Source organism: Scyliorhinus canicula, chromosome 1, assembly GCF_902713615.1.
Source record: "Scyliorhinus canicula chromosome 1, sScyCan1.1, whole genome shotgun sequence".
NCBI classification, from domain to species: domain Eukaryota; kingdom Metazoa; phylum Chordata; class Chondrichthyes; order Carcharhiniformes; family Scyliorhinidae; genus Scyliorhinus; species Scyliorhinus canicula.
The window spans coordinates 212,182,297-212,207,485 of record NC_052146.1 but is presented as its reverse complement, the minus strand read 5'-3'; the positions used below and the strand labels follow the sequence as shown (position 1 = coordinate 212,207,485).

The 25,189-nt window shown below is 50.3% G+C and overlaps 1 protein-coding gene across 2 annotated transcripts in view; it reads left to right on the top strand.

Annotated features, from left to right (window-relative positions):
* The first annotated feature begins 23,535 nt into the window (after positions 1–23,535).
* Positions 23,536–25,189, top strand: part of LOC119971479 (filensin) — a 44,938-nt gene continuing 43,284 nt past the window's right edge. For both annotated transcript variants that reach the window (XM_038807066.1, XM_038807061.1), the window contains exon 1: positions 23,536–24,047. In XM_038807066.1, the coding sequence (XP_038662994.1) occupies positions 23,692–24,047 (356 nt within the window). In that variant the 5' untranslated portion in view covers positions 23,536–23,691. The remainder of the gene's footprint in view (positions 24,048–25,189) is intronic.

The following is a 25,189-nucleotide window of genomic DNA, read 5'->3' as shown; positions in this document are numbered from 1 at the left end:
GAACACATAGAGAACTGTGCTAACTGTGGTACTGGTTCAGTAAATCAGATTGAACTAACTTCAAGATCTTTTGGTTAAAGCTGCATCCAGTTGCAGCCTGTATTATCCGAGAGTACATAACACAACATCTCGTTAAAGATAGAGGCTTGAGATTCCACTATTTGGACTAACTCTGTATCTGATGTGTCAGCATCATCGGTTGCTTTGGATAGATTATCTACATTAACTAAGTCTTCAGCTGACTCTTCATGTCGATCATGCGAAATACTAGATGAGTGAACCCTTTCAACTAGCTGCAATTGTTCACAAGCACCCACCCCAATTAACGATGACTTACCACATAGAATATACAGTGCAGAAGGAAGCCCTTCGGCCCATCGAGTCTACACCGACCCACTTTAGCCCTCAGCTCCACCCTATCCCCGTAAACCACTAACCCCTCCTAACCTTTATTGGACACTAAGGGCAATTTAGCATGTCCAATCCACCTAACCTGCACATCTTTGGATTGTAGGAGGAAACTGAAGCACCCGGCGGAAAGCCACACAGACACAGGGAGAACGTGCAGCACAGTCAGTGACCCAGTGTGGAATCGAACCTGGGACCCTGTTGTTGTGAAGTCACAGTGCTAACCACTGTGCTACTGTGCTGCCCATCTACTTTGAAAGCAGACCAAGGCAGGCCAGCAGCATGGTTCAATTCCCGTACCAGCCTCCCCGAACAGGCGCCGGAATGTGGCGACTAGGGGCTTTTCACAGTAACTTCATTGAAGCCTACTTGTGACAATAAGCGATTTTCATTTCATTTCATTACTATCTCGAAGTCGATGGGTATTTCAGTGTCCCCATTTCTAACAACGAGACGGCAGAAACCTCTTGTGACAATTGTGTTACCATCGTAATCGGTCAGCCTACAAGTAGATTTCTTTATCAGTGATAGCTTGTAAGTTTCTCGTAAACTTTTCTCTGTGAAAATATTTGTATACCCTCATGTATCAATTTGAAATGGTATATCTTTACTATTAATATCTAAAGATACAATCCATTCCTTAATTACCAGGGAGAGCTCCTGTACTGGTCTTTCATTGCGATCCTAGTGACTGTTTCTATCATGAAAGTATCCTGGAGCATAGACGGTGAGAAATCCTCTCGATCAGTCAAAATATTGGATTTTTTCTCTTCACTCTTTACACTTTAGATCCTTCTGAAGTTATTGTAGGACTTTTTAAATTTGGTTACTGGAGAAACTGCTCAGCAACAGCACTGTGCTGCAAAGTGGTTCAACTTGCAACAATTGGAACATTGTTTGCCTTTTGCCGGACAATTTATTTTACTGTGGGCATGTCCACAGCGTGTGCACGTCAACACACTCGTGATGTCGCTCTCAAAATGTCCGCTGGCCGATGTACGCAGTTTTCTTTGCTGCGACACAGCATTGATGGTGTCAGCCACATTTCCCGATTTCGTACACTTCCCTTTTGCCATGAACTCTGCATATTCACTCAATGCCTATTCACTGATTTTGCACAAATTCATCACGCCTGCTAGCGGTAAAATTGATCTTCTTAGCATTTTTTCACACAAACGTTCGTCATTTCTCCCAAAAACAACTTGATCTCGCAGCACTGAATCAGATGCTGAGGCAAAATTACAGGACTGCGCTCTTAATTTTAAAGCTGTTATGAAAGAATCTACCGACTCCCCTGTTAACTGCAGCCTTTATCTGAAAATGTAGCGTTCATAGGTCTCATTCGCCAGCTTCTTACAGTGTGTATTGAACTTTTGTAGCACCATGTTGTATTTTGTTTTGTCCTCATTAGCAGTAAATTCTAATGAATTATATAGTTCTAATGTTTGCAGTCCAGCCAAATTTAATAGGAGTCCTATTTTTCTTTGATCAGAGGCACTTTCTAGCACGGAGGCGGAAAGGAAAACTTCAAACTGCTGTTGAAAGAATGTCTAGTTTTGCCAAAGCTTACCGGTTGTCCTGAAGTGGTCAGGCTCCTTAAGACCTTCCATCTTTCAATTAGTCTTTGATTTAGATTTTCTGCATTTTGTAGCTTCTGGATTGTTTCTTCAATCTTCTTATGCTAATCTTTACTAATCTAATTGATTCTTACTTACAGAAATAAATACCTGGTACCATGTGGTGTTCTCTGTGTTGCTTAATTCTGGATGGTTGGTGTAGTGGTCACAAAGATCACAAAATAGATTGAACTTAAACAGAACTGTAAATTTATTAACAGTACTAATTTGGATTCGACACGTACTTCTAAATAATACAGTTGATTGTTAACATATAAACTACACCCATCTACAACTAATCTTAATACTGGTAGAAACTATGAGCTGCTCTAACACACACTAATAATATTTCTGACTGTCTCTAGCAAACTCCTGACTACTCTCACCATAAGGGCGGCCATGAGAGAGGGACAGGCCCGGAGCAGCAGGGAGACGACGCCCCCGTCTCATGCGAGTGCGGCGACGCAGGCATGTGACACCCAGTGAGGGGGGCAGCCACAGGCCCCTGTCGCAGCCGAGCCAGGACATCACTACCCAGCACAGCCCTACCCAGGACAGCCCTACATAGGACACCCCTACCCAGGACAGCCCTACATAGGACACCCCTACCCAGGACAGCCCGACCCAGGACAGCCCTACCCAGGACACCCTTACCCAGGACACTACTACCCAGGACACCACTACCCAGGACAGCCCTACCCAGGACAGCCCTACCCAGGACACCCCTACCCAGGGCAGCCCTACCCAGGACAGCCCTACCCAGGGCAGCCCTACCCAGGACAGCCCTACCCAGGACAGCCCTACCCAGGACACCCCTACCCAGGACACCCCTACCCAGGACAGCCCTACCCAGGACAGCCCTACCCAGGACACCCCTACCCAGGACAGCCCTTCCCAGGACAGCCCTACATAGGACACCCCTACCCAGGACACCCCTACCCAGGACACCCCTACCCAGGACAGCCCGACATAGGACATCCCCGACCCAGGACAGCCCTACCAGGACAGCCCTACCCAGGACACCCTTACCCAGGACACTACTACCCAGGACACCACTACCCAGGACACCCCTACCCAGGACACCCCTACCCAGGACACCCCTACCCAGGGCAGCCCTACCCAGGACACCCCGACACAGGACAGCCCTACCCAGGACAGCCCTACCCAGGATAGCCCTACCCAGGACAGCCCTACCCAGGACAGCCCTACCCAGGACTCCCCTTCCCAGGACACCCCTACCCAGGACAGCCCTACCCAGGATACACCTACCCAGGACAGCTCTATCCAGGACACCCCTACCCAGGACTCCCCTTCCTAGGACACCCCTACCCAGGACACCATTACCCAGGACACCCCTACCCAGGACACCCCTACCCAGGACACCCCTACCCAGGACAGCCCTACCCAGGACAGCCCTACCCAGGACACCCCTACCCAGGACAGCCCCACCCAGGACACCGACACACATGAGACTGGAAGACAGGACAGTGACACACAGCGGACGGGTGGAGATGAGGCGCCACCCTAGGAGACCATGAACTCGGAGTCTGACGATGCGCATGACACAACGCCACTGCTGTCTCCAACACCACCCACCATCGCAGAGACACTCACCTCGGTTGGGTACTTTAGTGATGAGGCTTCTGGTACACTCACTGGTGAGCACAACACAGCCGAACCGGTACAGCAGGTGGAGGTAGGAGCAACAGAGGGGCCGGGAGGTCAGAGGGCATCCTGACGCAAACGAACATCTGCCGCCCAGATGGGTCCCGGTTTCCTGGAGTTACCACACCCTCCCATAGACCCGATGCAGCCACCAAACCTGGGACGAAGGAAGAGGATGATGACTGGCTTGCAGTGGCTGCAGACACAGGTGGAGGAGTCGACCCGCGTCCAGGATCTGGGAGTGGTGCCAGTCATGCGTGACACCCAGGCCGAAACCGCATGGGTGGCGTCCGTGGTGGAGGCAATGGGTGCGACGGTGTCAGACATGGGGAGCAGGATGCGAGGCCTGGGGCTTTCCATGAGGGCGGCGTGTGTGGCCCAGGACATGGTTTCCCTCTGACTGGAAGCCATGAGCCAGAGACAGCGGCAGGTGGCAGAGGCGCTCAACGCTGTGGCCCTGTCTCTGCAGGCCATGGCCCAGTCTCAGCAGGCCATGGCCCAGTCTCAGCAGGCCATGGCCCAGTCTCAGCAGGCCATGGCCCAGTCTCAGCAGGCCATGGCCCAGTCTCTGTAGGCCATGGCCCAGTCTCAGCAGGCCATGGCCCAGTCTCAGCAGGCCATGGGCCAGTCTCTGTAGGCCATGGCCCAGTCTCAGCAGGCCATGGCCCAGTCTCTGCAGGCCATGGCCCAGTCTCAGCAGGCCATGGCCCTGTCTCAGCAGGCAATGGCCCAGTCTCTGCAGACGATTGCTGGGGGCAGCAGCGCCATTGCCCATGTGCTGGCCGGCATCGCCCAGACACAGACAGGGATGGCCAACTCCCTGAGCTCCATGGCTGCAAACTTGCAGACCCTTGCCGATACCAGGGCGGGCCTCCAGGACTGGCAACGCCAGGTTTCAGGGGGGCATCGGATGGCCGGTCTGTATGCACCCCCGACCCATGTAGAGCCCGGGGGCCATCGGGCACCCCGAGGGAGGAGGAGGTGCTGGGGCCCGTCCGTGGTCCCCCTGTAGGGGAGGTCCCGGAACACCGCGGCACCTCGGACACCCCCATTTCTGCACCCCCAGGTGCATCTGGTGGGCGTCGGGCAGGACAGGCTGGCAGCTCGCCATCCCAGTCGCCCGAACCGCAGCCTGGCCCATCTAGGCTGGGCCGCCCCAAAAACGGCTGCCAATGGGATCCCAAGTCACAGGGCAGGAATCACAGGAGCCCCCTCCAGTTTTGCTGAACCGTCTGGGGAACCACGTAGACGTAGTCATAAGGCCCGTAAGGCCAAACAGTTAGACACTGAGTAAGTTGGCCCGGGTGCAGGGCACAGACGAGTTTAGGGGCGAGGGCACATTTATGAACTGTTTGTCATTAAAATCACTTCCATATCTACAGAAGCTGCCTTTGCGTTCTATCCGAAGCATGCGGGGGTGTCATGTACGTTGAGTGCCAGTGTGTGTGTGTGAGGGGTGGTCTTACATTGGCCCCAGGTGAGTATGCCACCCACCCCCCTCGGATCGCCATAGCCATCCCCCCGGGGTAGAGGACGGGACCGGGCGCTGCAGTGTCACGGCCGCATGCAGGGATGGTCCGGGTGGAGGGTTGTGCCGTGGCCATGGGTCAGACATTGTCCAACGATGTGGAGCCCGGAGCCCATCACAGGGCGGGTCGTCATCATCCTCCATGGCCTGCAATAGACACGCTTCCACCGGCGACCGTGTGAGCCCTGTCCGTTGTGCCGCAGGTGGATGTACAATGGAGGGGTGGTGTGCATGCGGGTGGGGTGGGGGGGTTGGTGGTGGGTGGGGGGGGGGGGGGGTTAGGGTGTTGTGCTGGGTGGGTGGGGGGGATTAGGGTGTTGGTGCTGGGTGGATGAGGGGGGGGGTTAGGGTGTTGGTGCTGGGTGGGTGAGGGGGAGTGAGGGTGTTGGTGCTGGGTGGGAGAGGGGGAGTGAGGGTGTTGGTGCTTGGTGGGTGAGGGGGAGTGAGGGTGTTGGTGGTGGGGGGGGGGGGGGTTAGGGTGTTGGTGCTGGGTGGGTGAGGGGAGTGAGGGTGTTGGTGGTGGGGGGGGGGGGGGGGGTTAGGGTGTTGGTGCTGGGTGGGTGGGGGGGATGAGGGTGTTGGTGCTGGGTGGATGAGGGGGGGGGGTTAGGGTGTTGGTGCTGGGTGGGTGGGGGGGGGATTAGGGTGTTGGTGCTGGGTGGAAGAGGGGGGGTTAGTGTGTTGGTGCTTGGTGGGTGGGGGGGTTAGGGTGTTGGTGTTGGGTGGGTGGGGGGGGTTAGGGTGTTGGTGCTGGGTGGGTGAGGGGGAGTGAGGGTGTTGGTGCTGGGTGGGAGAGGGGGTGTGAGGGTGGTCGGATGTTGCCATGGTGTGCAGTACGTGGCCATACTCGCCGATTCGTACGCCCCCTAGTCAGTGAACCGGGCGGCTATCAGCCTGTCCCATGCCCGCTGGCCCAGCCGGTAACGGTGGGCAGCCACCCGTCCATGTCCAGCCCGTCTGCCCTGACCATTGCCCCCATCTCTCTCATCTGGGGAGATCTGCGCCTCTTCCTGCTGCTCCTCCCCCTCCCCCTCCTCTGCCTGCGACACATCGCCCCTCTGCTGGGCTATGTTGTGCAGGACGCAGCAGACCACAACGATGCGGCTGACCCTATCTGGCGGGTACTGGAGGGCCCCCCTAGAGATTTCCAGGCACCTGAAACGCATCTTCAGCAGCCCAAAGCACCTCTCTATCACACCCCTGGTCTCTGCACGGGCATCATTGTAGCTGTTCTCCGCGTCACTCTGTGGCCTCCGTATAGGCGTCATCAACCACGACCGCAACGGGTAACCCCTGTCGCCCAGCAACCAGCCCCTCAGCCGGGGTACCGTCCCTCGAACATGCCGGGGATGTAAGACCGCGACAACACGTATGAGTCGTGAACACTGCCTGGGTACCAGGCGCAGACGTGCAGGATAACCATATGGTGGTCGCAGACCACCTGGATATTCATGGAATAGGTCCCCCTCCTATTGGTGAACACGGCCTTGTTATCTGCAGGTGGCCACACGGCGATGTGCATCCCATCGATCACACCCTGGACCATGGGAAACCCGGCCATGGCAGCGAAGCCCGCTGACTGGGCATCCTGGCTGGCCCGGTCCACAGGGAAGCGGATGTAGCGGTCCGCAATGGCATCAAGGGCGTCGGTCACTGCACGGATGCACCGGTGCACCAAAGCCTGCGAGATGCCGGACAGATCCACACTCGGCGCCTGGAAAGACCCCATGGCATAAAGGTTCAGGGCCACCGTAACCTTGACGGACACGGGAGAGGGTGTCCTCCCCCAGTGCCACGCGGTGCCAGGTGTGCCACGGTTTCCCGGCTCATCCAGAGTCTCCTCCTGCATTCCTGGTCCGTGAGGTCCTGGTACGACGAACGGGGCCGGTACACACGGGGCCTCATCGGGCGTCTCCGTCGCCGTGGCACCACGACATCCACCACCCTCTCCTCGTGATCCTCCTCTTCGTGCTACCCCTCCTCCTCCTCCTCCTCGTCCTGTTGGACGGTTGGCCCTCCAGCCTGGGCGCCTGCCGCCTACCCCTCTGTGGCATGCTCCTCTGCGCAGCCTGCGCCGCCCCTCTGGCACACTCCTCCTCCTGCCCCAGGGCAACATGTAGAATAGCGGCTGCCGCCACGGTGGCCAACATTGCTGGCTGATAAGAAAACATGACGGCCTGCGAGGGGGGGGGGGAAACAACAACATGTCGTCATTGCCTGTACCCCCCCCCCCCCCCCCCCCCGGCCCGGGCAGCCAGGTGTCATGGGCTGCATGGGCGCAACTGTGGGAGGATGGCACCTGGCCAGGCGGACGACCTCCCTTTCCTCCCCCCCCCCCCCGGCACTCGCTCTCTCCCCCCCTCTCCGGCACTGTCCCCCCACTCCGGTACTCGCTCTCTCCCCCCCCTCCCTCGCTCTCTTCCCCCCCTCCCCGCTCTCCTCCCCCCCCTCCCCGGCACTCGCTCTCTCCCCCCCTCTCCGCACTGTCCCCCCACTCCGGTACTCGCTCTCTCCCCCCCCTCCCTCGCTCTCTTCCCCCCCCTCCCCGCTCTCTCCCCTCCTCCCCGGGACTCTCCCCTCCTCCCCGGCACTCTCCCCCCCCCCCCCCCCCCCCCCCTCCCCGGCACTCTCCCACCCTCTCCGGCACTGTCCTTCAGCCCCCCTCTCCGGCACTCGCTCTCTCCCCCCCTCTCCGGCACTGTCCCCCCCTCTCCAGCACTGTCCCCCCTTCTCCGGCACTGTCCCCACCTCTCCGGCACTGTACCCCCCTCTCCGGCACTGTCCCCCCCTCTCCGGTACTCGCACTCTCCCCCCCCCCCCCCCTCTCCGGTACTCTCCCTCAACCCCCCCTCTCCGGCACTCGTTCTCTCCCCCCCTCTCCAGCACTGTCCCCCCCCCCCCCCTCTCCGGTACTCGCTCTCTCCCCCCCCTCCCTCGCTCTCTCCCCCCCTCCCTGGAATTCTCCCCCCCTCTCCGGCACTGGCTCTGAAACCCCCCATCCCCCCATCCCCTCCAACCCCTGCCCCCTCTCCCCCCAACCACAGACTGCGGCCACGCCGTCACCTCTCCTGCGGCCACCCCCCACGCCGTGACCTACCTCCACGCTGAACGGCGTTAACCATCAGCACTGGTTGACGCCGTTAAATAGCTGTTTTGATTTACGCCGACGTGACCCGAGGTGGGCGGCGGGATTGACACTTCGCTGACTTTTTACCGGTCGGAGACTTCGGGAGACGACGGGGGCGGGATTCACGCCGGCCCCCGGCGATTCTCCGACCCGGTGGGGGGTCGGAGAATCCCACCCAGTATATTCAATGTTGCTCAGTGCAATGTTCAATGCCAGTATAGTCGATGAAGCCCAATGCAGTGTTTCATGGCAGTATAGTCTATGTAGCTCAGTGCAGTGTTTCAGGGCAGTATATTCAATGTTGCTCAGTGCAGTGTTTCAGGGCAGTATATTCAATGTTGCTCAGTGCAGTGTTTCAGGGCAGTATATTTTATGTAACTCAGTGCAGTGTTTCAGGGCAGTATATTCAATGTTGCTCAGTGCAGTGTTTCAGGGCAGTATATTCAATGTTGCTCAGTGCAGTGTTTCAGGGCAGTATATTCAATGTTGCTCAGTGCAGTGTTTCAGGGCAGTATATTTTATGTAACTCAGTGCAGTGTTTCAGGGCAGTATATTCAATGTTGCTCAGTGCAGTATTTCAGGGCAGTATATTTCTATGTAACTCAGTGCAGTGTTTCAGGGCAGTATATTAAATGTTACTCAGTGCAGTGTTTCAGGGCAGTATATTTTATGTAACTCAGTGCAGTGTTTCAGGGCAGTATATTCAATGTTGCTCAGTGCAGTGTTTCAGGGCAGTATATTTTATGTAACTCAGTGCAGTGTTTCAGGGCAGTATATTTTATGTAGCTCAGGGCAGTGTTTCATGGCAGTATAGTCTATGTAACTCAGTGCAGTGTTTCAGGGCAGTATATTTTATGTAACTCAGTGCAGTGTTTCAGGGCAGTATATTCAATGTAGCTCAGTGCAGTGTTTCAGGGCAGTATATTCAATGTTGCTCAGTGCAGTGTTTCAGGGCAGTATATTCAATGTTGCTCAGTGCAGTGTTTCAGTGCAGTATATTCAATGTAACTCAGTGCAGTGTTTCAGGGCAGTATATTCAATGTTGCTCAGTGCAGTGTTTCAGGGCAGTATATTCAATGTTGCTCAGTGCAGTGTTTCAGGGCAGTATATTCAATGTTGCTCAGTGCAGTGTTTCAGGGCAGTATATTCAATGTTGCTCAGTGCAGTGTTTCAGGGCAGTATATTCAATGTTGCTCAGTGCAGTGTTTCAGGGCAGTATATTCAATGTTGCTCAGTGCAGTGTTTCAGGGCAGTATATTCAATGTTGCTCAGTGCAGTGTTTCAGGGCAGTATATTTTATGTAACTCAGTGCAGTGTTTCAGGGCAGTATATTCAATGTTACTCAGTGCAGTGTTTCAGGGCAGTATATTTTATGTAACTCAGTGCAGTGTTTCAGGGCAGTATATTCAATGTTACTCAGTGCAGTGTTTCAGGGCAGTATATTTTATGTAACTCAGTGCAGTGTTTCAGGGCAGTATATTCAATGTTGCTCAGTGCAGTGTTTCAGGGCATTATATTCAATGTAACTCAGTGCAGTGTTTCAGGGCAGTATATTCAATGTTGCTCAGTGCAGTGTTTCAGGGCAGTATATTCAATGTTGCTCAGTGCAGTGTTTCAGGGCAGTATATTCAATGTTGCTCAGTGCAGTGTTTCAGGGCAGTATATTCAATGTTGCTCAGTGCAGTGTTTCAGGGCAGTATATTCAATGTTGCTCAGTGCAGTGTTTCAGGGCAGTATATTCAATGTTGCTCAGTGCAGTGTTTCAGGGCAGTATATTCAATGTTGCTCAGTGCAGTGTTTCAGGGCAGTATATTTTATGTAACTCAGTGCAGTGTTTCAGGGCAGTATATTCAATGTTACTCAGTGCAGTGTTTCAGGGCAGTATATTCAATGTTACTCAGTGCAGTGTTTCAGGGCAGTATATTCAATGTTGCTCAGTGCAGTGTTTCAGGGCAGTATATTCAATGTTGCTCAGTGCAGTATTTCAGGGCAGTATATTTCTATGTAACTCAGTGCAGTGTTTCAGGGCAGTATATTCAATGTTACTCAGTGCAGTGTTTCAGGGCAGTATATTTTATGTAACTCAGTGCAGTGTTTCAGGGCAGTATATTCAATGTTACTCAGTGCAGTGTTTCAGGGCAGTATATTTTATGTAACTCAGTGCAGTGTTTCAGGGCAGTATATTCAATGTTACTCAGTGCAGTGTTTCAGGGCAGTATATTTTATGTAACTCAGTGCAGTGTTTCAGGGCAGTATATTCAATGTTGCTCAGTGCAGTGTTTCAGGGCAGTATATTCAATGTTACTCAGTGCAGTGTTTCAGGGCAGTATATTTTATGTAACTCAGTGCAGTGTTTCAGGGCAGTATATTCAATGTTACTCAGTGCAGTGTTTCAGGGCAGTATATTTTATGTAACTCAGTGCAGTGTTTCAGGGCAGTATATTCAATGTTACTCAGTGCAGTGTTTCAGGGCAGTATATTTTATGTAACTCAGTGCAGTGTTTCAGGGCAGTATATTCAATGTTACTCAGTGCAGTGTTTCAGGGCAGTATATTCAATGTTACTCAGTGCAGTGTTTCAGGGCAGTATATTTTATGTAACTCAGTGCAGTGTTTCAGGGCAGTATATTCAATGTTGCTCAGTGCAGTGTTTCAGGGCAGTATATTCAATGTTGCTCAGTGCAGTGTTTCAGGGCAGTATATTCAATGTTGCTCAGTGCAGTGTTTCAGGGCAGTATATTTTATGTAACTCAGTGCAGTGTTTCAGGGCAGTATATTCAATGTTACTCAGTGCAGTGTTTCAGGGCATTATATTCAATGTTGCTCAGTGCAGTGTTTCAGGGCAGTATATTCAATGTTACTCAGTGCAGTGTTTCAGGGCAGTATATTTTATGTAACTCAGTGCAGTGTTTCAGGGCAGTATATTCAATGTCGCTCAATGCACTGTTTCCGTGCAGTACATTCTATGTAGTTCAATACTGTGTTTCAGTATTTTATCTAGTTCTGTGCAGTTTAAATTCAATATTCTGAGTTTGCAATTTGCAGGCTCGTTTTCACTGCATATTTGCAATTGAAGATTCTGAAATCAAATCATGGGAATTGCATACATAGTCAGTCTGCATTTGAAAGAAAGCTGGTTGCTAATCTACCTTTCCCTGCCAAATGATGAGTAAACTGCGGCACCGTTTCAGTGCCCATTCTTTCAGAGTTTCAGCATTGTTTTCTTGTCTATTATTCTGTTCCCTTGTTTTCTGGATGATTTTGGCTCCAGATGGCATTATATTTGACTTTGCTGAATTGCAATTGGAGTTTACGGATTCAGTTATATTCCTGAAATAACAATCCATTTTAAGCTGCTCACAAGAATTAAACTTAGATCATTTTCATGTCGTGTATGTCTGTGTTTGGTTCAGGGTTATTGAAGTGCTGTGCTGACCCCTGGTGTACTATTGAGAAAACTGCAATTGTGTTGCAAATGTTATGAAGCATTCTTAATAAATTATGTTTTTTTATTCAAAATGCGCCATAAAATCCTCGTTTGTGTCTGTTGCTCCTAAGTAAACGATTAAAAGAAGTTTTTTGCTATTAGATTAAGTTGTGTGCCATCAAGTTATCCCAGCTTGTATTTAAACAGATGCAGAAGATGAAACAAATCATTTGTACAATCAACGTGCCTGAGATTCTCGTGTGTATAAATTATATCAAATTGCACAGAAATTTCCAATGAAGGAACAGGCCATTCTGTCCTGGGTCCATGCTGTCTTTTATTCTTCACATGAGCCTCCTCGAAGCTTACACTATCTCACCCTTTGGCACAGTAGCACAGTGGTTAGCACTGTTGCTTCACAGCACCAGGGACCCAGGTTCGATTCCCACTTGGGTCACTGACTGTGCGGAGTCTGCACGTTCTCCCTGTGTCTGGGTGGGTTTCCTTCGTGTGCTCCAGTTTCCTCCCGCAAGTCCCAAAAGATGTGCTGTTAGGTGAATTGGACATTCTGAATTCTCCCTCAGTGTACCTGAACAGGTGCCGGAATGTGGCGACTAAGGGCTTTTCAGAGTAATTTCATTGCAGTGTTAATGTAAGCCCACTTGTGACAATAATAAAGATTATTATTATTATACCCCTCTTTCTCCCTCATCTCTTTATCAAGCTTATATTTGAATCTATATCATTTACCTCAACTGCCCCTCACGATCGCAAGTTCCACAATGTCTACAGGTGATGAAATTCCTTCTGAATTCTCGATTGGTTTTATTCATGGGTGTCTTGCGACTATCTTGTGACCAAGACTAGGCAATTCAGCAGAATGGCTGTCGTTGGTTTACTAGAATGGTACCAGAGAATGAGGGACTTCAGTTCTGTGGAGAGATCGGAGAAGCTGGGTATTTTATCATTTGGGTGGAGAGGGTTAAGAGGAGATTTGATAGAGGTGGTCACAAAACTATGAGAAGTTTTGATAGAGTAACTAAGAAGAAAATGTTTCCAGTGGGCAGACAGTCAGTAACTAAAGGGCACAGAGGTAGGATAATTGTCAAAAAATCCAAGGGGGGAGGAGATTAAGAGATTTTTCTTTAAAGCTGTGTCTTCTCATGATCTGGAACACAGCCTGGAAGCAGATTAAATATTAATATTTGAAGGAGGATTGGATAAATACCTTAAAAGGATGCATAGAATATACTGCACTGTATGGAAAGAGAGGGAGGTGGGACCAATTGCATAGCTCTTTCAAAGAGGTAGCACAGGCACAATGGACTGAATGGTCTTCATTCTGCATCATTCTGTGATGTATTTACAGGCCAGAATTGACCCCTGAGGCAAGAGCCCTGAACCTCACACCACTCACTATATGCCAGCTCAGCCCTGTCACCACATTCAGGTTTCCTTCACTTACTAACCACTACATTGGCAGAAAATTAAACAGTTTCACACTGATGCAATAGTTAGAATGGAAATTGTTGTGTTATGCTTCTTCATGTAGCATAAGCTGCTTCCTTGATGTATACTCTGATAAAGGAAGGTTCAGACTTGGAGGTAGGTTTAACACATTTATTGAACAGTTAACAATTCTCCTACTTGAGTTTGACTCTCCTGCTAATCTAACTATAGTAACTCAGTCTAACTAACCAGTCTGCTCTAAGCCATGCGGTGGGTGTGATGCTCTGATCTGCCCCTGTCCTTCTCTCTCAGTGTCGCCTATGGAAAGAGAAAGAGCATGTGTGCCCTGTCTTTTTATATGGGTAGCCCCCTTGTGGTAGTGTCACTTCTGGGTGTGTCTTGACTGCCCATTGGCCTTGTCCTTTCTTACTGACCTATTGGTTGAATGTCTGTGTCATGATGTTTCTGGTGCTCCCTCTAGTGTTTATTTAGTCCCAGTGTATTTAAATTAACCCCTTGTGTACCTACAGTGATGCATATCACCACATAAATCATACCCTCAAATCCATGTGTGTCACATTCCTGGTTGATCAGAGCAGACTCATTGGGGGTAATTATTGGGAGAGATGGTAGTTGGAAGATGTAAGACCATCCTGGGGTATGCATAATGTATAGCTGATCCTTTATTTAACACTATCAACCTATGTCAAAATTATCCCCTTTATGTCGAAGAATTTTTATAATTCACCCTTTTTAATATACACACTAAACTGTCACGTACAATCCACTGATTGGTTATAAAACTGCAAGAGGGCTTGTTTCAGATCCGAAAGCAGAATGCAGAAAGTCCATAAAAATTGCAGTGGCAACATATCAACAAAGAGAGGCAAGCGCCCAATTTGTTTTCACTGTCCGGTAGCCTGTTGTTTCATATAATAGATTGTTATAATGACCAGCACTGGACCAAGTGGGGCCTCACGGTAGCATGGTGGTTAGCATCAATGCTTCACAGCTCCAGTGGTCCCAGGTCGATTCCCGGCTGGGTCACTGTCTGTGTGGAGTCTGCACGTCCTCCCCCTGTGTGCGTGGGTTTCCTCCGGGTGCTCCGGTTTCCTCCCACAGTCCAAAGATGTGCGGTTTAGGTGGATTGGCCATGCTAAATTGCCCGTAGTGTAAGGTTAATGGGGGGATTGTTGGGTTACGGGTATACGGGTTACGTGGGTTTAAGTAGGGTGATCATTGCTCGGAACAACATCGAGGGCCGAAGGGCCTGTTCTGTGCTGTACTGTTCTATGTTCTATGTTCTAAAACCTTACAGACACTACTAGTGACTGGGGTTAATGATCCACAATTCATCTCCATGCAGGAGTGTGAAGTTGCTGTCAGGTTAAGGTTGTCTGTAAGTGCGGGCTTACGTCTTTTGTAGATTTGTGACCAGCCACAAAATGTGCATCACACGTAAATCAATTGTGATAAGTGATAAGTGGAATGCCCATTGACATCACTGAATCAGCCAATGAGTTGGAGGTAGGGTTGGACTTATGGTGGAACTTGCAACAGTGTACTTTCCAGCAAAGACTATTAGTGAATCTATTTAAAAATAATCGCTATAAACTGCAACAAACAGAACTCACTGAGTTGCATCCAGTTACAGCACCGAACAGGCCATTCCACCCTTCTGGTCCATGCTGGTGCTTATGCTCTATGCAAGCTTCCTTCCATCGATTTTCATCTCACCCCACCAAAATAACCTTCTAATTCTTTCTCCCTCATATACATATATTTTTTTAAATTTAGAGTACCTAATTAATTTTTTCCAATTAAGGGGCAATTTAGCGTGGCCAATCCACCTACCTTGCACATCTTTGGGTTGTGGGGGCGAAACCCACGCAAACACGGGGAGAATGTGCAAACTCCACACGGACAGTGACCCAGAGCCGGGATCGAACCTGGGACCTCAGCGCCGTGAGACTGCAGGGCTAACCCACTGCGCCACCGTGCTGCCCATATACATATCTTTTAACCTTTAAATAGGTTTATCTACTTCCCTTTAAATGCATCTCTACTATTCATCATATTTACCTGTGATGGCGAGTTTATCATATTCTCACTACTATTCTCTCGGTAAAGATATTTCTACTGTAATTCCTGTTAGATTTATCAGTGACTCTTATATTTATGGCTCCCAGATTTGGAATCATTGAAAGGTGATTACAATTGCAGCCACTTACAGAAGCAGAGTGATTTCTCCAGTGATTAGGGGTGTGATTCTCCGTTCCCAACGCTGGTCTCGTAATCGGCGATCGGGCGGAGAATCCGTTTTTACAATGAAATCAGGGGCGGCGCCTGTATTCTGATGCTCCGATCCCTCCAAAACGGCGTCATCGAGGTGCACGGCGCACGTCGTTGGGACGGTCTCAGGATGTTACTTGAAGGACCTCCCTGGATGATCCGGCCATGATGGGCCGAGATTCCGATCATGCGGTTGACGTGTGCAGCACCGGCAACAGTCGGGCAGGAGCCGTGCTGCTGGATGCTGGGGCTTCGGCAAGGGCTGTGGGGACTGGTGGGGGGGTGGCCCGGGGGTGGCGAAGGGTTGTCCAGGGGGCACTATCGGGCAGGTCGGGTCCACGCACGGCCGACACCATGTTGTACGGCTCAACCACTGCAGGTCATCGCAGTGTGTGTGCGTAGCCATTGAGCCGGCAATTCTCCAGGCATTTATATCGGGAAGGCCGCGCATTTTACATTGTGCAGCTGCTAGCCTCTCACTGATCCAAGAATCGGTGCTGGGGCTTCACCGATTTTTCCCACTTAAAACGCCACGAATCCTCCGGACAAAGCCCCAAGATCAGAGAATCCAGCCCTAGATGTGTGAAACCCATGCCAGTCACTGTGAGCAGTGAACTCTCCATGTGTCAGTGACCTGATGATGACTGTGTGAGGTGGAGACTATTTTATTGGCCAGGCCAAATTATAATAACATTTTGCCATCCCAACGTTGCTTGAGCCATGCCAGGGCATGGCTTTAATATTCCCCCACTGTGGACTTTACAGAACCAATTAACCCTGGAATGAAAATAGCTGTGTAAAATGAGCTTTAAAAAAGCAATTCATTGATAATGTTCCACTTTCTGGAAAAAAACCTTGCACTGCAGCCCAATTAAAGTGTCAATTACATTGGTTGAATGAGCATGGAACTGCTGTAGTTTAGCATGGTGCATGAGGACATAGTGAGTGGGGTGGGGGGCATACCTTAGCATGGGGAGAATGAGGGGCCATAGGGTGTAGTCGGGGGCATAACCCGACATGGAGGCCTGGGGGGACATAGTGGAGAGCTTGAGGTGACATGGATGGGGCATAGGGAATGTGTGGGGGGTGAGCAGGAGTGAGAGATGAGGGCTGGAGGGCCTTACTGTCTTCAATATAACTGGTCAAAGTCCCACAGAACCGAGGTGATCTTTTAAACAGCCGGTCTCTGCCCTGGCAATGCCCTGTGTTGCCTCCAGACACTTTCCCATGTCGGCTTTCCTGACTGCAGCCTACACCTGCACCCTGCACCCCCTCACCCCCCCACCACCCACAGTGAAAATCTTTTATTTCCTGGCACTTTCTCCTGAGGCAGATGGGAATTTTGATAAATCTCATTACCTGGATGAAAACCCAGCCCCTGATCGCTTTGCTTTATATTCCATTTCTCTGTTTATAAATCCAAATAGCCCATGTACCTGTTAACCACCTTGTCAACTTCTCCTGTCAACTTTAATGATTTGTGCATTTGGATACCAAGATCTTTCTGTTCATACACATTTTTCAAAATTCTAAATTGTGCATCATCCCAAACCTATAACTCAGTGACCTTGTAGAGCAGTGGGTAGCAACCCTGCATCTAAGCAGGGTTCTATGTTCTATTGGAATAGTGTAGGTCAGATAGGCTTCAGATGGTTTCACAGGTCGGCGCAACATCGAGGGCCGAAGGGCCCGTACTGCGCTGTAATGTTCTATGTAATGTTCTATGTTCTAAGCCAGAAGCTTCAGGGGCTGGTTTGAGCTAAATCGTTGGCTTTTAAAGCTGACCAAGCAGGCCAGCAGCACGGTTCGATTCCCGTACCAGCCTCCCCGGACAGGTGCCGGAATGTGGCGACTAGGGGCTTTTCACAGTAACTACATTGAAGCCTACTCATGACAATAAGCGATTTTCATTTCATTTTTCATTTTCAAGCACCACCTTAGTACTTGATGGCCAAGAAAGGTGCAGGGCAACACGGTAGCATGGTGGTTAGCATAAATGCTTCACAGCTCCAGGGTCCCAGGTTCGATTCCCGGCTGGGTCACTGTCTGTGCGGAGTCTGCACGTCCTCCCCGTGTGTGCGTGGGTTTCCTCCGGGTGCTCCGGTTTCCTCCCACAGTCCAAAGATGTGCGGGTTAGGTGGATTGGCTATGCTAAATTGCCCGTAGTGTCCTAAAAAGTAAAGGTTAGGGGGGGATTGTTGGGTTACGGGTATAGGGTGGATACGTGGGTTTGAGTAGGGTGATCATTGTTCGGCACAACATTGAGGGCCGAAGGGCCTGTTCTGTGCTGTACTGTTCTACATAACGTGGTCAAACAGGTTCAGTGTCAATCTGCAAATCCTTCCAACATGCCAAGGGCTGGCAGTAAGAGTGGGAGAGATTCCTGGTCAACCATGCTTGGTGTGGAATGATGCCCCTCAAGCAAGAGGTAGGTAAAGTCGCCATAGTCCCAGATGACCATAGGCTGCTTTCCCCTTTGAGGGGGAGAGCTGACTGGTGGTGAATTAACCTGAGGATCACCTCACCTCAGACAAGGAGCAAGTTTGAGAAGGCGGGGCCTTCATGAGGAACCTCAAGCTATAAGCCCCTGATGATAGGCCAGCGACCTGTTCCAGGAATAACTAGCTATGGACACAGATGAAAGTCTGCCTTAGTGCAACCACTAGGTGTGGGAAGAGAATTGGAAACCTATAACTTTCCTGATTAATGATTTTCTGAAAACTTTATGTGTTGCTCCCTACATTTCAGTCTAGGCTGTTTTTAAAAATTAAGAAAATTGCCAGTTTTTCTTATATGGAGAAACTTCTTATGACTGACTCCGAGACAGGAATTTTCAAATCAACAAGCTGTTTCAACATCTTCAAAAATATTTAACATGGTTCTGGAGTGTAACTGAAGGTGGCAGCAAATCTGAACAAATATTGTGTTGTATTTTCCTCTTTTCAATGGAATTAAACAGCCTTGATTCTTATATTTACAGCCCACTAAAAACAACAATGAGAACATGCCTATTCAAACATGTATTTTAGTGGGAGTGAATCTTTTAGTATGCTTTAATGATGATTAGAACTTCTCCAACAAATAATGAACCACTGAAGCTTTATAAATAAGATAGATGCTGGACTCCTGCTCTGACAGCAGGAAGCAAAAAAAACAACCTAAATCATGGGAACGGAATCATTTTAGTGTTTGGAGTTGAATATCTCATACCTTTACCTGCAAGACAGAGATGTCTGCCCTTCTTTTGTGGGTACAATCCAAAACCTGGAAAGGGCCAAGGTTTCCCTATTTTGCACTTCTCATAATGTTCTGATTTGTATCCTTCACTCAACCATCACGCACCAAATAAATAGATTAACTGGTCAATCGGATGATGGTTATCTGTTCTATGCGAAGGTTGGAAAAGTTCAGACTGGTCATCTTGGAATAGTGAAGACTGAGAAGTGACTTGATAGAGGTTTACAAGATAATCAGAGGGTTTAACATGTGAACAGAGAAAAACGATGGCCCCTAGTGACCAGGTCACTCACCTGAGGCCATAGATTGAAAATCCCAGCGGAGATGAGGAGAAATGTTATCACCCAGAGGGGGTGATTTTGAACCCGCATTATCCGCCGGCAACACGGGCCCAAAATCCCACAGGAGTCAGGACACAAGATTTTCACCCGCAATATGTAACGAGATGCCCATCTCGAAGGGCGCAAAGGTAAATATCGCCCCTAGATGGGAGAGGGCCATGTTCAGACAGTGCGGTGCCACCCTGGAACTGCCAACATTGTGACACTGCCAGAGTGACACTGCCAGGGCGGGCCCTCTGGGCATCCCCAATTTGGGGGAGGGGGGGGTCCCTTATGTTTGGGCCCGGTTGCCCCATTGCCTGTGTGCAGGGAGGGTTTTCGCCCCAATGCCTGCGGTGGGGGAGGGCATTTCTGATGATAGTCCAACCACCAATATTTATTACAAGCCCACTGACTCTCACAGTTACCACTGCACCTCTTCACACCCCACTTTCTGTAAGGACTCCATTCCATTCTCCCAGTCTCTGTTGCATTTGTTCCAATGATGCTGCCTTCCAAATGACATAGAACATACAGTGCAGATGGAGGCCATTCGGCCCATCGCGTCTGCACCGACCCACTTAAGCCCTTACTTCCACCCTATTCCCCAATCCCCAATAACCCCTCCTAACAATTTTTTTTTGGGCACTAAGGATAATTTTAGCATGGCCAATCTACCTAACCTGCACGTCTTTGGACTGTGGGAGGAAACCGGAGGACCCGGAAGAAACCCACGCAAACACGGGGAGAACGTGCAGACTCCGCACAGACAGTCATCCAGCGGGGAATCGAACCTGGGACCCTGGCGCTGTGAAGCCACAGTGCTAACCACTATGCTACCGTGCTGCAACATATCTTTCTTTTTCCTTCGGTGAGGACTGCCCGCACCATGCTGTGTCCGACCCATTTCCCGCACTCCTACCTTACCCCTGCCACTGTCCAAAAATCACTATAGGGTTTTCTTCATCCTCACTTTCCACCCCATCAGCCTCAGCATTCAAAGGATTATTCTCCACTATTGACCTCAACTCCAGCATGAAGCCACCAACACATCCTCCCCACACCTCCTCTCTCAGCATTTGGAAGGGACCGTTCCCTCAGCGACACTCTGGTCCATTCCTCTATCACCCCAAAGACCTCCTCCCCTTCCCAATTCCACCTTCCCATGCAATTCCAGGAGGTACACCACCTGCTTCTTTACCTCCTCCCTCCTCACCACCCAAAAACACCTTCCAGGCGAAGCATACAATATACAATGCAGAATGAGGCCATTCGGCCCATCGAGTCTGCACCGACCCACTTAAGCCCTCACTTCTACCGTATACCCATAACCCAGTAACCCCCTCCTAAACTTTTTGGTCACTAAGGGCAATTTTTCATGTCCAATCCACCTAACCTGCACGTCTTTGGACTGTGGGAGGAAACCTGAGCACTCTGAGGAAACCCACACAGACATGGAGAGAATGTGCAGACTCCGCACTAACAGTGACCCAGCGGGGAATCGAACCTGAGACCCTGGCGCTGTGAAGCCACAGTGCTATCCACTTGTGCTACCATGCAGCAAGCTACTCACTTTTCCTTAAATTTGTTCTACTGTATTCACTGTCACAATGTGGTCTCGTCTATATACTGTGGAGACAAATGTTGACGGCATGACCGCTTTGCCAAACACCATGCTCTAGTCCACAGGCATGACCCAGATTATCCAGCTGCTTGCCATTTCAGTTCCCCACCTTACTCTCATGCTCACATTTCTATTCTTAACCTGTTACAACGTTCCAACACAAACTGGAGGAACTCATCTTCTGATGAGTTCACGGGGCAGCACAGTGATTAGCACAGTTGCTTCACAGCTCCAGGGTCCCAGGTTTGATTCCGGCTTGGGTCACTGTCTGTGCGGAGTCTGCATGTTCTCCCCGTGTCTGTGTGGGTTTCCTCCGGGTGCTCCGGTTTCCTCCCACAGTCCAAAGATGTGCAGGTTAGGTGGATTGGCCAAGCTAAATTGCCCTTAGTGTCCAATTAGTTAGGAGGGGTTATTGGGCTACGGGGATAGGGTGGAGGCATGGGCTTATGTAGGGTGCTCTTTCCAAGGGCTGGTGCAGACTAGATGGGCTGAATAGCCTCCTTCTGCACTGTAAATTTTATGAAATTTGGCACTTTACAGCCTTCTGGACTCAACATTAAGTTCAACAATTTCAGACCATGACCTGTGTCATCCATTTTTTATTTTTCCCTCAAAGTTTCAGTCTGCGTCTTGTTCTCATGTTCCTGCTTTTAGATGGTGGTGACCCTTTCTCTCTCTATTAACACTTACTCTGGCCTAAAGCTTCAGAAGTTCATACTATCGTTACTAATCAAAGCTTGATGTTTGTAAACATTGCGGTTCGAGGACTTCAGCGTTACTCAACCGTGAAGGAAGATGGATGGAACAATGCTGGGGGTGAGTGGGTGGAAGCTGTCAATCACAGCCTAGTAAAATCAATATCAAAGAGAAATTAATGAAGGGCTTGCAGATCAAAGATCGGAGGCGATGAAACACAGCTGACTGGTTTTCCCTTTCGAGGAATTGAACGGTTCTGCTTCCTCTGTCTGAGCCAGCAGGTGTATTGCACAGGTGAAATTTGAAGCAGTGATCTTTCTCCCTGCTCAGTATGAACTGCTCTCTGGCTTCCAAAGAGGAGTCTCTCTTCTGGAGACTTCCTGACAGGAGTCACTTTTTGGAGTTTCTGTTGTTGGGGGGGGTCTCCATATTTAGGAGGTCTCAGTGGGGGGGTCTCTTTCTTTTCAGGGTGTCTGCGGGGTTCCTTACATAGGGGGTTTCTGGGGTGGGGTCCTTTTTGGGGGTTCTCTGGGTGGGGTTTGATTGTTTAGGGGGTCTCTGGGGGATTTCTTTACTTCAGGGTTATCTGTGGGGGTCTCTTTATTTTGAGGTTCTCTGTGGAGGGTCTCTTTGTTTGGAGGATCTCTGGGGAGGGTCTGATGGGGGTGGGGTGGGCAGGTCTTGCTATATGGGGGATGGGTGTCCCTCAGATGGGCTTTGGGGGAAAATCCCTTAAAGAGTTACTCTCTTGGTGACGTCCAGCGCATCAGGGCCACACTTAGAGCACCAGTGCTGATTCTAGCCCATGTGATTCCCGGCCAGAGGACCAGAGAATATCCTGCCCAGCCCCGATCTTAAAAATCCATTTGCACCCTCCAGCTCACGTGGGGCGAGAACCTCGATCCCAACGGCAGTGGGGGACCGGAGCATCCGAAGCGGATCACTGCCCTGCACTGATCCTGTTTTCTTCACGACATTGGATTCTCCATATCATCAGTAACCCCGCCACTGACAGCGCACGGTGGAGAATTCCACCCTCTGTTTCTCTTTCCACTGATACTGCGAGGCCAGATGAGTTTTTATAGCATTTTGCTGTTTTCATTTCTTGGTTTTAAGGTGTGTTTTAAAGGAGGAAAGAGTGATGGAGAGGTTTAGGGAAGAGGTTCCAGAGCTCAGGACCCAGGCAGCTGAAGGAATGGCCAGCAATGTTGGAATAATTAAAATCAGGGATCCCCAAGAGGCCGGAACTGGTGGAGAGCAAATGGGCGTGATTCTCCGACCCCCCGCCGGGTCAGACAATTGCCGGGGGTCGGCGTGAATCCCGCCCCTGGCGTCCTCCAAATTCTCCGGCCCCCCAAAACTTGGTCTGGCGTGAATCGCGCCGCCCGCCTCGAAGAATGGCGGGGACCGGCGCGACTCAATGGGCCTCGGGGCTTCCCGAATTCTCCGGCCCGCGATGGGCCAAAGTCCCGCCCATTTTTTGCCATTCCCGCCGGCATAAATTGGAGTAGGTCCTTACTGGCGGGACCTGGCTGCATGGGCGGCCTCCGGGGTTCTTGCGGGGGGCGTGGTGGGATCTGACCCCGGGAGGTACCCCCACGGTGGCCTGGCCCGCGATCGGAATCGGCGGACCGTCGTCGGGGCGGTGTTGCATGATTCGCGCCTGGCCCGCCGATTCTCCGACCCAGCGTGGGCTGAGAAAATCCCGGCCCTTTTGTTTTTTTCCCCCAATGTTTGTCCATCATTTCACTCCCATACATATTGTACATCTTTTATAACATCACCATGTAACTTGCTCACCCACCCAGCCTCCTCGCTGAATGTGTGATATAATAATCCCGTTTATTCCATGTTTACTGAGTTTTACCCTGAAGTGCTTAACAATGCATTGTGTCAGTCATTGTCACCAAAACAAATAAATTAGGCACCGTTTGCAAGTTTGAAGCATATAAGCTGACTCTGTGTGTCCGTGGAATTTTCCATGCAGATCCTTTATGGATTCAGATGCCGAGTGAAATGCTGTGACCATGCAGAATTAATCCATTGACAATGATGCAGTAAAGTGCTGGAAGAAAGGACAATAATAAACGACGAGACATTGTCGGGAACTCTGTGTTGTTTTGAAATGTATTTATTCTCATAGAAAGGTGCTTGCCAACCCTTCATATACTGGGTGATGCTGTGCGGTCTAGGGGAGGCTGTCCGGTGCAGGAGAGGTTGTCCAGTGTTTCTGTTTTGATCCGAAGTATTTGGCTTTGAAAAAGGGAGTGAGAGAAAACCAGAATACACACCACAACCCTGGGATGTTCACGACGAGCTACCTGCGCGAAGCGGGGAAGGCAAACGAGTGGGAGTCCGATCCGTTCACTCAATGGAGCGGCGCAGGTTTTCCGGAGCCCAGCTTGGGAAGCCTACAGGAGTTCAACAGGCGGTTCAACAAGTACGTGGACCGAGCTCGAGCTGTCGAGCGGAGCAGTGCTGCGCTGGAGAAGCAGTTGGAGAGTCTGCAGCAGATCGAGGAACTCTCGGGTCTTGAGGGGGTCTTCACCGAACAGATTGACCATAACCAGCAGAGAATTTGGCAGCTGCTCAATGACCTTAGCCGCCTAGAAAAGGAGCTGAAGGATGCTCAGCGAGCCTTGGATGGGTATCGCACCAAGTAAGACTATTTCCCTTCTGTTTTGAAGCCCACCATTGCTTTGCTGCCTGCACGCATTTACACTTTCATATTATAAGCAGGGAGTGATGAAAAAAAACCTTAAACATTATTCTCACTGTAGTGTGAGTGATAAATGCAATCAATAAAGGAATAGTTAGATACGGCATAAACAGTGCAAACACAAACAGACTGGGTGAAATTGGAATGTGTTGCACCCATTTTCTGGACAGTAACCATGGACACATGGTTAAGTTAAGGAGGAAACGTACTGCAGCCGAACAATGTTGGAACTATGACCAATGCCATATTGGTTTTGGGTGTTAAGCGCTGCCAAGAGCAATCTGAAATACTTTTCTCACTTTCCCTTTCTCTTTTTCTCCCTCTCTCTCTCAGTTTAATCATTCGCTCCTACTATTTCTCCTCCGCTGCCTGACGACTTTAATCCACCTCCTTCTCAGATATTCCTCTGTTTCGTTCTCAATCCTTAAACACAGTGTTTTAAGAAAATAAACAGTCCATCACTGAGGTCCCAGATACCCTGATATCCTTGCCACAGTGCTATGCTCACACTTACAACATGTTACAGATTGCAGAGGGTCTAATGCTAATTTTCAAATCCCTTCTGACCATGGGACTGGAGGACAGCTAATATGGTACCATTATTCAAGAAGGGAAGTAGGGATAAACCAGGTAACTACAGGCTAGTGAGGCTAACATCGCTGGTAGAAAAAGTATTAGAAAAAACTCTGGGGAACAAAATAAATTTCCACTTTGAGAGGCAAGGATTAATCAAGGATAAATCAGCATTGCTTTATCAAGGGGAGATCCTGGGCTGAATTCTTTGTTTCAGTGGCTAAGTGCCGGCTGAAATGGAGAATTCGCAGGCGTGTTACAATGCCAAAATCGGCGAGAGGCTAGCAGCGGTGCCGGGTGAAACTCCCAGCTCCCGTGCCAAAGACGGCCGGAGAATGGGAGGGTCCCTGGCCGCGCATGCACACAGCGACGACCTGCAGCGGTCGCGCATACAACATGGCGACAGCCGTTCGCGGACCCGCCCCGCCATCCACAACCCCACTGGCCGACTCCTGACCACCCCGCACCAGTACCCCCAGCCCTGGTTGAAGCCCAGCCCTGGCCACCAG